This window comes from Belonocnema kinseyi, chromosome 7 (genome assembly GCF_010883055.1).
Source record: "Belonocnema kinseyi isolate 2016_QV_RU_SX_M_011 chromosome 7, B_treatae_v1, whole genome shotgun sequence".
Lineage (NCBI taxonomy): Eukaryota > Metazoa > Arthropoda > Insecta > Hymenoptera > Cynipidae > Belonocnema > Belonocnema kinseyi.
Genome location: NC_046663.1, coordinates 143,050,265 through 143,064,745, shown reverse-complemented (window position 1 = coordinate 143,064,745; position 14,481 = coordinate 143,050,265). Strand labels below are relative to the sequence as shown.

At 33.7% G+C, this 14,481-nt stretch overlaps 1 protein-coding gene across 1 annotated transcript; it reads right to left on the bottom strand.

Annotated features, from left to right (window-relative positions):
- Nucleotides 1-11,956: 11,956 nt before the first annotated feature.
- LOC117176702 (piggyBac transposable element-derived protein 4-like) lies at nt 11,957-13,090 on the bottom strand. Its single transcript, XM_033366958.1, has one exon. It carries the CDS (start codon nt 13,088-13,090, stop codon nt 11,957-11,959), a length of 1,134 nt encoding a protein of 377 aa, XP_033222849.1.
- Nucleotides 13,091-14,481: the final 1,391 nt, after the last annotated feature.

The window sequence follows — 14,481 nt, the reverse complement described above, 5'->3', positions numbered from 1 at the left end:
TCATTTATCCACTCAAAATATTTGGTGCATTTTGTTTCAATAGAAAATAAATTATCCTTGAAAAATGGGGTGGCCCTATAAATATGGGACACACTGTATTCATTTACATTTATTTGGCAATTTTGAATTTTATTTTTAAACTTCGCGCGCAACATACTACTTGAGCTATTTTGGATGCGCTTGATGTCACCTTTAGCCGAAGCTAATACAATTTATTAAAATTTTGGACCCTGCAAAAAAAGTAGAAAGTTAAAAGGACAACATTAAAAACTACTGTGCATCCCTATGTGCCATGCATATCGAATGCGCAATGGACCAAGTTCAAAATTGACAGGCAACGTTTGCTCAATCTTGCTTCGCAATATTTCTACATGACGGATATTTTCTCATTTGCGGGAAGCTTGCTTGAACCTTGTGATGCAAGTTTCCGAAACTTGTAGCGCAAGATTTAGGCAAGCTTGCTGCAAATTCTTGTGTTATCTGGGAGTACGTCGCGCACAGTAAAAAGAAATCCTAGAAATAAGTGAGAACATTGAAATTAATGAAGTTCGTTTCAAAGATGACACAAATGCCTGTTATAGTTTTAAGATCGCCAATAATGCAGCTATCTTATATTGATTGGGATTCTTTAGTTCATTGGAGAGCTCAAAGAGTTACTAACAGCGACTAAGACTGATGACCTTAAATGTAAACAATCGTGAACTTACATTGACACTCAACGTGTTTCTAAACTAAGGGCCCAAGGTAAACGTTTCGCCGACTCGTGTTACAACAAATACCTTGCCGACACTGAAAGATGAATTATATTGAACCCGAAATCTTTTTGACAATACACGAACTCAATGCGCGAAAACACTGGTATTCCAAATCAAATTGTATTAAACGGAGTAACTGCTGACCTCAGTGAAGAGATAGATTGGCGTTTTACATATCTTTTCAAAAGGGTGTAATTTACGCCAACTATGAACGTTCTGAATTTTAGTCTAACTGAATTTGTCGACTTTTCGAATATTTATATAAGCAGGAACGTGATTAAAGATAATCTTCTCAGTCTTGATACTAATAAAGGGGTGGGATCTGATGGCGTGCCTCCTTCCTTCCTGCTGCTTCACATTTTGACAACTCTTCCTCTTGTTTAACCTGTCTTTCGCAGAATAGGTTCAGGAGTTGCAGCTCAATCGCCACAAATGCATACGTCTATACACACTACCTCATTAAAAAAATAGAATCAGGCTTACGGGTCGACGCAATATATACTGACTTTTCGAAAGCGTTTGACAATGTGGATTATGCCATTCTTGCAGCAAAGCTTGGAGACCTGGAGGTCTAAAAGAAAATGCACATGTGGCTGGAAAGCTATCTTAGTGATAGATGGCAGTCGGTTCGGTTCAAGAGCCGTTCCTCGGAAGCGTTTCAAGCTTCTTCCACAGTCCCACAAGAGTCGCACCTCGGCCTTTGCCTATTCCTTCTGCATGTCATCGATATCAATTTGATTCAGACTTATCGGTACGAGGTCGCAGGAGAAGAACTTCTTAGGGTTTCCGTGGTTTTAGATCTTGGGATCCTCCATGGCAAAAGTTTCGGATAGGAATTCATTCCGAACCTATCCGACGTCTTCCGAATCATTCCGGAATCTGTACGTAAACCAATCGGACTACATTCATATCAATCCGAACTAAATTATTAATCTTTCTCAAACCCTTCCAATCCATGAGCCATCTCCTCATTCAATCCGAATGAATACGTGGTTCACTTTTTAGTCCTGTTCAATCAGTGCCCCCAATCCGAATTATTCCATAGCCTAATCCAAATAAATCCGAGGCTCTTCCGGAAAGACATTTATAAACCTTTTGAATCCTTTGGAATTCGTGTGTCAACTTTAAGTTCAACCCAAATGAATCCGAAGCCAATCCGAATCAATTCGACAATAATCCGGAAAATCTTTCATTCCTTCTCAATCCGAAATTCAATCCCATTGAATTGAAGGTTGGTCCGAAACCGCATATTAAACTGTTTAAATCTGTCTTTCCAATCCGATTAAATTCTAACCTAAATTTTCAGTCCTCTTGAATCCATGACCCCAATTCGAGTTAATCTAAAACCACTTTTAATCATTTCATGTAGTATTGATAAATTTAGTATGGGCCCGCGTTTTTCCGTATGTACATGCGCAGTTTTGAAAAGGGTGGCAAATCTATCCGGATTAGCATTTTTTTGTCGAACTTAATATTTAATTTAATAGATTTTTCAAAATAAAAAATAATATTCAAGTACACTAATTGTAGTGAAAAATCATTTTTTATAAGTCATGAAAAAATATAGTTTTGTCCCATGCAATTCATAATATTGTTTGGCCCTCGGCATGCAGACATCTTGTATTTCTCCCGCCCAACCTGAAATACCTAATATGACGAATCTAGAAACTTCGTGGATTAACGTTTTTTAGTGCACATTTGACTATCCCATTTTTTGCTGAAAATTTATCTTGTAGTTCAAAATTCAACTATTAGGTAAAAATGTATGCAATTTGTTGAAAATTCGTCCGCCTTTTTTTATACAAAATGGATCTTTGGTCAAAAATTCAACTATACTCGGTTGAAAGATGAAAGTAGAACTACTTCGTGAAAAATTCATTCAATTGATTAGAGATTCATCATCTCAGTTAAAAATTAATCTCTTCGATGGAAACATAACTATTGTATTGAAAAATCTGCTTTTGTTTAAATACATTTTTTTAACTCGAAATTGAGGTATTTCATTTTTGGTTAAAAATTGCCATATTACATCCCCTACATTTTTGTGCATACTTTAAAATTAAATGCCACATAATCAACAACTTTGATTTCTTGATTGTCAATTCTCTTTGGTCAAAAGCGCTTTCGGCTTGAATGAACACATTCTCGTCACGCTTCTCTTGCTTCGCAATCAAATCATATTCAAAAATCATTAATTACAAGTGCTTAGCTCTTTTTGTAGATAAGAAGCTTTTTCCTATTAATTTTTTTCACAGCTTGTATCGTTTGTGTATAAATTTAATTAGCCTTTAGAATTTTATTTGTTACGATTAAAACCAAAAACAGCGTGTTTGAACAAAAAATAATTTTCAATCAATTTTTTCTCCTTTTTGAAATAACAGCTCTTGTTATATAATTTTCTTTTCGTAGATTGTGTCGTTTGTCCACAAAGTTAATTTTATAAATTTTAATTTTTTTCGCAAATAAAAGAAAAATTACCCGTCCTATAAAAAAGGTTTATGAAAAATATGCAGATCATTTTTGGGTGCATAATTTATGTGAATTCATCTTTTTTCATATCTTACATAGTTTGACATGAAAATTGAATTTTTTATTCTTATATTTTCATCAAGAGAAGGTAGTAGATTTGTGTAAAATCTAACCCCCCCCCCGTTTTTGTTAAATTTCCACGTTTTGAGACTCCCTGAATCCAAAAAACAGGTTTTTACGAATGTGCCTGTCTCTCTGTGTGTATTTCTGTGCGTATGCGTGTGTGTTTCTGTAGATTTTTAGTTTGTCAGCACGATAACTTTCGAAAGAATTGACAGATTGGATTGGCCTTTTGTATACTCGTTGAGTATCCTAAAATAAAGTTCAAGTTCGTTAGTCAGCCATTTGGGATAAAAATTCAAAACTGAGCGTATTATGAAAAATTGTAGACCAATTTTATAATGACTTTTTGAATTTACTTGAAAAATCGAAAATTCAGATTTTGACAGCATAAAAAAATAATGGAAAATCAAAAATTACATTTTTTCATTCATCTATTTCCCAGTAAATCAAAGATTCTTAACTACGGTAATGTATTTTTAAAAAAATGAATGAATAAAAATGAGTTTTTGGTTTCGTACCTAAAGGAAGGCCACACAGTGAGAAAAAAAATTACTTTTTCGATTCAAAATAACGTAAAACCCACAAAGATTCACCAATTTGGAATAAAGTAACGTTCAGGCTAGCGTTTGTAAAAATAAATACTTTCATTTATAAGTTTATCAGACATTTCAGGCTCCAACTGTTAGAAAAAGCATGTCTAACGTCATATCTCTGTTTTCTTTAATTACAGGTGGATGAAACTAAAGAAATTTACTGACAACGCTTCGAATGTTTTATTTTTCATGGTTTAAATCTTAATTAGTATTTAGAATGAGGATTTTTGAAATCGTATATCTTATTACTTTAAAAGGAAAAATGTCTCTTTGTTCATTTTTTACGTTTTCTTTTAAATTTTAATCACCTAAATAGCGAAATTTATTTTATAACACTCATTTTATTATATTATTTAATTTTCTTCGCAAAATCCATGTTGTGATTTAGCATGACGTCATGACCAGGATAGGATAGGTTTACATAGGTGGTGCATATTTCAGGGTGACCGCTGGGCCGCGAAACGGGGAAATGACCGGCATTTTTCTGAAACCGGGAAATGACAGTGAAGTTATTTCTTGGCCGGAAATTTTATCGAATTTGAAGAAGAAAAATGTGCGCAAGTTTAATTTCAGCAGTTTTATAAATCATTAAAGTATAAAAACTAAACAATAATTGATTTGACAAAACAATTCTAAATCCGTTCAAAATTTGAGAATGTCCAGATTTTTACTGTTTGAATTCGAAAATGTTAACACGAATTGAGGTTAATATAATATCATTTATTCCGATAATTTTATTTTTAAATAACAATTTTAATGATTCATCAATAAAATATTTTTAATTCGAAGTTTTAGGTCTTCCTTTTTATTATTTTTTATATTAAATTGAATAAATACTGTAATTAATATATTATTTTATTGGTTTTCTTAGCCATTAAAAATTTCACTGTTCATTTAAGACGAGCAAATTGAATACAAATATATGTAAAAGTAAACACTTTGAAACTGAATTGTTTCACATAGAAAGCTTTGAATCTATTGAATTTTGTATAAAATTTTTGGATTCGGTCATCTAATTTCTTGATAAAAATTTTAATTTTTTTATTTTATCAAAAATAAAAAAAAGAATTTTTTACCAAAAAAGCGAAATTATAACAAAAAAAACTACAAGCTATAAAAAGTATGCAAATGGTTAAAAACAATCGAATTGATAATCAAGAAATCACGAACGTCTCAAGTTGATAGCGGCTAGATGACTCGCGCGCGGGCTGTAGGGACAGTCAGAAGAGGTTCATGATGCAGTTCATCAGCGCCAAAAATAAAAACTAATTAAGTAATCAGGTAATATCAAAGTATAATGCATAAATAAATAGTGCATAATGCAAAATAATTTATTCATTTAATATTATGTAAAATAGAATGGTTTTTATTTTCAAGTCAAACTGTACAAAAGTAAAAGAAAATGTAAACATTCAATCGTTGAGATTTAACGGATTCTTCATTCCGAGAATTTGTCAACGCTTTAAAGTGGTGGAATTGAAAACAGCAAAACATCGAGAAAGTAAATTTGTTTTTCATTGTTGCTTTAATAGAGCGTATTATTATTTATTTATGCATAATATTTTGATATTACCTGATTACTTCATTAGTTTTTATTTTTGCGCCTGTGAACTGCACGCAGAAAAAAGAAATGTAATATTTACTTATCAAGAAATGTAGATGGTTTTTTGTAACCGTAACAGCATAAAGTGCTCATAAAAAGGAGGTGAAGATGTCAAAATCACTTAGAATTTCGTAAATGTCACAATGAAATTAAGGTTAATTTAATACTTATCTTTCAGTAAAGTAAACATCTATTCTCTGGTATTACATACTGGAAGAAATGTCAAATCCACTGAACCGATATTAAAATAGTGGTGCAGTGGACATTACCGAAATTCGGTGCATGCTACCGATCTCATTGGTTTGCTTAGCTCGCCCTTAAAGTCGAAGCAGCGCAACCTATCCGCGCGGACCACCGGGTGAATTCACGGCAATGAATGGATTGCATCACGTAAAAAACATTTCTTGTTGACATTTCTGTGACAGTCGTCACATTACACAATATAACCACTTAGCAAGGAAGGGGTTTCATAAAAAATAACACAATTTTGGACGGCGCAACTTCCTCACAGAGACAGATCGCGTACACTTGAGAGTTTATTGGAGCAGGACTTTTCTTCCGTAACTGTTTCAGCTGACTTCTATGGATATAAGGTAAATCCGAGAGCTTTTGTTGGGTGCCGCGATGACATGGGCGCGTATTCAGAAGTCATTGCCAAGGTCGCCACCTCAGTTACAAATACATTTCGAAATTATTTTACAGATCGCAACTCGTGTAATAGTCTAGTGGTTGATCAATTGACTTGCGTGCTTAGGTTTATGCGTTTGAATCCTTCCCATTGCGTGCGAAATTTTAATTGTATTACAAGCGTTGTAACTTTTAAATACCGATTAATTATAAGCATATCCGAAAATATATATAAAAATGTAACGTCCGCTTATTTATTAATTATTTTTTAACAATACTTTTTCGCAATTTAAAGTGCTGTCTAGACTATAAGTATATACCGTTAACTTAAGTTAGATATATTTATATTATTTGTTAAAGTTACATGATAATTCGTAATTGCAGCATCGAGAAACTGTGCACAATAGCGACTGGATCGGTAAAATCTACTGATCCGCAGGTCAGCACCACTTAAGAATCAGTACTGGTAATCATCAATGATCGTCATATTTAGTTGCCTATAATTGTAACATTTATTGAACTGTCGTGTTGTCCATATACGTACTTGGAAGATCAGTAGACTTAACTTAGTTTTCAGTAAAATATAAGGTTCTTTTTTCTGCGTGTGTATTATAAATCGGATCGGAGATTCTCGCTAGAGCCAGCGCGTGAGTTGGCTAACCGCTATTGACTTAATACGTAAATAGTTTCTTAAATATCAATTCGATTGGGCTAAAATTTTCCAGAAAACTTCTTTGTACAGTTGTCAACAAATTTCTTGCTAAAAGTTTTTTGTTTCTCAAAATTCCCTCGATAACCGAAACGTTGGAAGTTATAGAAAGGCGATAAGCGCCAGGCATCGAAAATAAAAACATTTTTTTTAAATGAAATTTTGAATTACGTTTGCTCTATCAGTCAAAGGACATTTCAAGCTACATTCTCTGAAAATTTTATTAAAACATCCTTAAAACGGACAGACTGAGCACGACTGAAAGTGAAAAACGAATCAAAATTAATTTGTACCATAAAGCCCGGTTTTTGGCTTTAATTAGAAAACTAAAACAGCTAAAACTTTTTGCCTAAGGGGATAAAGCGCAATGAAATTCTACATCTACATATGGTCTTTAAGAATGAAAATTCAAAAATGTTTCATAAAGCTTCCAGGAGCGTTCCCACTACCAGCGAAATAGGTTTATGTGCCCTTCTTAGATCCGGCAGCTCAATTAGACTCCATACATATTTAATTTAGTATAAATAGTATAACAAGTTCTTTAAGTAACGTACGATACTTTTTTTTTAAGTAACGTACGTTACTGTGCATTGCAGTTACCCAAACATTTTAATACGGCAACGCGCCTTTGACTCGACCTCCATGGTAGGGCGCAACAGAGTTCATACGCTATTTCATTTAAATGTACTCCTGTAACATAATGCAGACTGTGCCGGTTGAGCGCCATATCGCTTCGAAATCCAGGCCAGCGCTGGACAATAGAAAAAGGTCGCCGAGGGATCAAGCAGGCTGCGGTACCCTCAGATCGTCTTAAGCTAAAGGCTCCAAGTGATTAATTGTTACAAAGGTTTAGGTGTTACAAGAAAAAATGTCCTCCTGCTTACATTTTATGTTTTCTCTTTAATTTGTAAACGCCTAAATACATAAATTTATTTAAAAATATGGAGTCGTGCCTCCCTGGTGAAAATTTTCGGATAGAAATTTATTCCAAAATCTGTATCTGAACTATTCGTAAGAGAGTTCTTAATTTCGTTCGATCCAAATCGGTTAAAAATAATTCCTACTCAATCCAAACAAAATTTTCATTTCGAGTTCTGATTGAACTTTTCTCGGATGTGCATTTTTTCGGATTGGTTCGACTACAGATTACGAAATAAATTCCAATCCAAAACTTTTGCCAGGACTACTTGCGGTGCTAGTCACTTAAAATGAAGTTATTTGATAAGAAAATAATTTAATATAGTCATTAGTTTTCTACGGAATTTGAGCGGTCGATGAAAGTCTCAGAGTATTAATGAGTATACGTACCTATTTGCGCTGATAGTCATGTTTGAACTTTAATTTTTTGAATCTTGATTCGATGTAGAGCGTTTAGCGCTGCCTCTCGTTCTTCATGATGTATTAATTAGTATGGCGAATATATAGTTTTGTCAACCACGCACTTACTTTTAACTCCTGATAAACCTATGTGAAATTCCAGCTACAATTACCAATATGGTCCTTCTTGCACGATATTTGAATAGAGGAGTTCTTTGTGCTCTATGCGATCAAAAAGATCTCTTTTAGATGGCAGTAGTTACATGCGTCTTCATATTCTGAATTGTCTACTTAATTAAGTATAGTCAAAGATTAAGTTTCTCCTAGCTCTGTAGGCTTTGAGGTACACATTCTCATCGTGACACTCGCGCTGCGCACTCGTTTTCCGACAGAAATTTGTAAACAGGTTTTGTTGGATTTTTTCTCGTACCTTTCGTCGTTTTTCCACATATTTTTTTTTATTTTATTTTTTTTCAACGTTATTTTTCACGAATAAAACAAAAAGTACGCGTCCTATCAAGAAGTGATTTTTAACGAAGTTGTAGATTTTTTTGGGATAACCATTTTTGTTAATTCATCTTTTTTCATATCCTACATAGTTTGTCCACAAACTGGAATTTTCTATTTTCCATTATTTTTTGTGCAATCAAAATTTGAATTTTCGATTTTTGAAGAAAATTCAAAAATCGGTTATGATAATCTTGTAGGGCTTTCGAAAATAAATGTTTTTCTTCTTTTGACTTTTTTCATATCGTGCGTTTTTCAGCTTCAAATTTTTATTTTCGGCTGATTAAAAAAATTTTGAAAACGCTATAACTCTGAGAATTTTATTTTTATCGAAAAAAGTCATGAGGAGAAATTTTTGTTCTTTTTGATACTATAAATATCCGTACATAAAATTTTCATATTCAGAAAAAAGTCGTCTTAAAAATTTTCAAAATGCGCTCACTTTTTGAATTTTTATCAAAAATAGTTGGTTCACGAACTCGTCCTTTCTTTTAGGACCTAAAAAAAGTGTGCCAAAGATGAATTTGATTCGTTCTTTTTTTCGAGAGTTATCGTTTTTACGGACGGACGGATGGACAGACAGACGCCATTGTAAAAACCTGATTTTCGGATTCAGGGGGTCTCGAAACGTGGAGATCCGTTGAAAAAGTGTGATGTCAAATTTCCGACAATTCTAATACTTTCTCAATCATAAATGATGAGATTCTAAAAAGGCACGCACGAACCGTTTTTCAGTTAATTTAGATTTACCCAGATTCATCTTTCATCCCCAGCGTTCTTATGTTCATACTTGCGAAATTTTTCGTCAATTTCATATTTTTAATACCAATTAGAAGCAGTGTGGTTAGAAAAAAACACTTTCCATTCAAGTTTCTCATTGATCCTTTATTCCTACGATCACAAGATCATACATTCTAGGTATCAAAAGTTTGACATATCTTTTATAATGCTAAGAAAGGTATACTATATATTATAAATGTATCTTATTATATTATACAGGTGTATTATAAAATGATCTTTTGATATTATTTTTTCACTATTCGCTGTACACATTCATTGCTCCGATTAAGTATCAAGGTCAAGCTTGAATTTTCTTTCAGCTGCCTTACCTGAGATTGACAATTCAGAGTTTCCGAAGAAAGATAGAAACCAACAAATTAAAAAGTCATTAGATAAGCATTTTAAATACCTTTCTTCATCTTATTATTATTTTCTAAGTTGTACATATAACATTGTCCTTATAATGTCAGTCTCTTTCGATCAAATAACATATTTATATATTTATAAAAAAACTATATCGGCTCTCTCCTAAATCATAAAAGTCATACAGACGTTCATGCGATTTTCATGGTTTATTAGGTTTCAAAATGTACATCCTTTAGCATGTCATCAGTTTTTATTAACCCATTAGAATTATGACATTTTTTAGTAAATGACGGAGAAGATTGGAAATAAATTAAATCCCTTATTTTCGACCAGTTAAGATTTGAACATTCTGTTTTATGCTTCGATAAAATCCCTTACTCAGATACATTAGAATCAATGAACATGGGAGCTGGAAGCGTGAGTTTATAGCGTTCCATTGGAAAGTAGCCATGTGTAGCGAAATCTGAAGGTAATAAGTTGCCTTTTCTGTCTATACTATACCATTGACATAAAACGCCAATGGTTTTGCTGTTATCTTTGACATTGTCATACATGTTTGAGCACTCGTAACTCTTCCACGTTCCACCTTCCATGTACTATCAATATTTTGAACAAACACCGATCACGCAGGAATATTTCTTCACAAACAACTGCTACGCTAATATTTTCTAAATTTGAAGTTCGAGAAAGATTAGAGAGGTTTTGAAACTCTGGAATGTTTACTCTTTCCAATCGGTCGCTGCTTAATTTAGATTTTTGATTTTTCAGTAGCCAACAAATCGAAGATTTTTTCACGATATGTTGACTGCCTTTGTTATCAGTTACGATTGTGTTGGGAACAGCGGGCTTGAGATCGATTTGAGTTCTTTTAACGGACGGTAAACCTAATTCTTCGGTTACACTTGACAGTAGCGACAAATCTTGCTCAGTTTCTTTGTCAATTGCAGTTTCTTCCATCGGTTTACAGTTAGCGTCATATAAAACAGACTCTGCTTCTACATTTGAATCATTCTCTTCATTGATTATATCAGTATTGGTAACAGTTAAATTACGCATTTGTGTATCATTGGCTTTTCTTATTTCTACTGTCAATCCCAATTTCTTTAAATCATCAACTGCCGATTTTTTAGTAAGTATGAGAATTTTTTTTATTTCGGCGAGATCTGGAAGTTCTGACTAAATATTCAATATAGAAGTTGGAGAAGGAAGTTTTTCCTCTTGAATTTCGTAATTTTGTGGGAATAATAAATTTTCCCCTTCTGATTTGAAATACATTACTGAAATATCAGCTTGGAATTGAATTAGTTGAATCCTTTGAATCGCCTCCAGAAGACTGCAATTGACGACCGTAGAATAGGTTGTGCTTAAAGATTTTAAATTTCAGTAAAATCTTTCGCATTGTTAGCTACCGAATTGCCACGGTAAAAAGTGATCTATGGAGCCTGTTTTTATACTACAGAAGACTAAATTTAACAGGGCATGTGCGTTCAGTTCGATGCACAGATAGGTGTTGGAAGTTATGCTGATATTAGTCAAAGAATACGTCTCCTCGCTGTCTATCCATACGCGCCATTGTCTCAAGAAAAATACGCTGTATCATATATAATATAATCTAATTGCAATCGTCATGTATATGAAAATTTCCATTGTTAATATGCCGTAGAAATTGTCACTAAGATCACTCTTACAATAATTTAAAGTATTTCCAGATCAGAACATATAATTATTATATTATATAATTGTATATTTGCAATTAAATAATCACGCGATTTTTACGGACAAATTTCACATTAAAAAATTGCTATCACTATGCTGTTAAATTAATCCTCAAGCCACAAGGTGAAGATCCATGACATAAAAGGCAAGGTCGGGTTGTATCCAACCCAACGTGTTTTTTACTACGAATTTAAAAGTAAACTGAATGAATATAACAACAATTCGTTCAAAAAAGTATATTTGAATAAATTCAACTAGAATTTGTTAGGAAAAGTATATTTTAAACTTGTAGATACTGAAAAAAACATGATATACTTAATGCACTTCTGGTTATTGCTAAACGCTAGGTATCAGTTGTCATGTATGACAATATTCCGACTTAAACATCAAATCAGATCTGGCCTCCATTGTCAGTAGCATTATCACAAGTCGGACAAATCACTCTTTTATGTTCTCCACACAAAGACTTATTGCACCTACCACAAAATGAATACCCCTTTCTGTCTTCCTTGGGATCACAAAAATCACATCTTTTGATTTTCTTCTGTCCTGCTGGCTGTCCTGACTGACTGCTGGTTGAGCTCACATCGATTTCTTTTCCCAAAACTTTGCCAATTACTGACAGTAATTCTCTGGGAAGGCGAGGGTTTTGGAATCTCATTTGCATCAATGGTCGCGTCAAGGCAAAAGCTAAGTTTTTTAGAAAGGTAGTGCGCGCATTGTCAGGATAAATCTCTTTCTTTGCATTGCATTTGTACAAAATAAAACTGTTGACAGCTGCGATGTCCAGGACTCCATAAAAATATCTTATTGGCCATTTCAACGTTTTCCTGCAAGTGGTTTTATCATGGCATAATTTTTCCAATACATCAACACCGCCTTTGGTAATATTGTAAAAGTCTATTATCTCAGGTTTCATGGAATTTTCCTTTATATCTCCAGCAAAATGCATTGAGGAAATCAATAACACCTTTTTGTTTTTCTTTGGAGTGTACGACAAGAACATTTTGTTATCATGGTATAAAAACTGTGACGAACCAACCGGTGCTTTTGAAAGGACTGAAGGAGGGATTTCAGCCTTATTTTTCCGTAAGGTTCCGACAAAAGTAAGTTTTATTTCAAGAAGAGCATCAACTAGGCCAAGAGATGAAAACCAGTTGTCGCACGTTATATTTCTGTTACTCCCTTTTACTTTATCGGTTAGGTTGAGAACGTACTGTGTAGGAAGCGGTAAATCCTTTTTGTTCTTAGGTTTTTCCTTTCCAACGTAGGGTATTCCACTTATATAGTAAAATGTTCGGTCATCACATAGAGATACTATTTTCAGGCCGTATTTATCCGGTTTTGACGGTATATACATTCGGAAACTGCAGCGGCCACGAAAACTGAGCAGAGTTTCATCTATAGTGAGGTATTCCGAGGGGGCTGTAATACCTGGAACAGTTACCTTCGAAGACAGACCATATTTCCCTGAACGCAGTAAATTTATCCTCTGCTTTGCGAGTATCTCGCGTGTTTTTGTCATCAAATCTCATATTAGCAACAAGGAATTCGAACCTGTTCTTAGACATAGTGCAACGAAACATGGGAGGTCTCCAAATGGGTGAAAACATGTCTTCTAGATTCAAACCACGATTTTTCAGGATACCACTCATGTAAAACAATCCTATTAGAGATCTGATCTCTGTAGGATCAGTAGGATGTATGTACCATTGATCTGATGTGAACCGGTTTTTCGATATTTCAATAGATTCGTTGGTGTGACGGACAATCTTGTTAATAATATCGTCAGTAATAAACAAACAAAATAGTTTGTATTCATCAGTCACTCCCTTTGCTTCCCCCTTAGGTCCAGGTAAATGAGATATAATATTTCTGGCCGGAGTACGTGAAGCACAATCACAATCGACTTCATCAACACAAATGTCACTGTTCGTAATACTACCTGTTTCGTCCTTAGTCTCAGAAATATCATCTGCAATTTCGCTGTCCTCACCCTCAAACTCTGCTTCTTGTCTTCAAAATTCCACTTCTACCTCCTCGATCGTCTAAAGTAATTTGTTGAAAGACATGACGGAAGTCGCGAACAGGAAAAACTGGAAAAAAAGTGTTTTCGGAAAAAAATCTTAGTACGTAAATAACAAGGTCGGGTCGCGAGCAACCCGGTGGCTGGCGTCACTCCCTTTAGATTAGACAACACACTTACGAGAACCAGAGCAGAACAATGACCACTGCTAGGGCTTCACAAACACGACTGCCAGAAAGGGTACCTAAAGCATGGCGACGGAAAACTAAGGGGGGGAAGAGCAATAAACGTTTGAAGTGCGTTCGGGTTGGATTCAACCCACGCCTTGTGGCTTGAGGGTTAAGTTTTTTCAAGTTTAATTGTGAAATACTTTGTTATTTTCGACATATTATTAATTGCATTCCATCAATCGTTTCGAAAATTTAACGTTGATATTTTTATTTGTCAAACAGAAAAATGTGTTTCCTTAACTGTGCCTCATTCTTGGAATTCAATTAAAATGAAACTTCAATTTCTAAATAATAAAATATTTGTAAAAGCTTGGTTATGTATCTTATACAGTGTGTCCCATATTTATAGGGCCACCCCATTTTTTAAGGATAATTTTTTTTCTATTGAAACAAAATGCACCAAATATTTTGAGTGGATAAATGAGTCGAATTAACGATTTTTCCTAAAATATAGAGCTCGGAATCCATTTGTTCATTTATTTGGACATTTTTTCGAAAAAATAGGTATCCCAAATTAATAGGGCCACTAAAAAAAACTTCAATTTTTTTGAAGAATACTAAATAATTCGTAAAATAATGCAATTTAAAATATATAATATTAAAATTTTACTTCTTACATGCCATAAACATATACATATGTATGTATAAAAACTAAATATT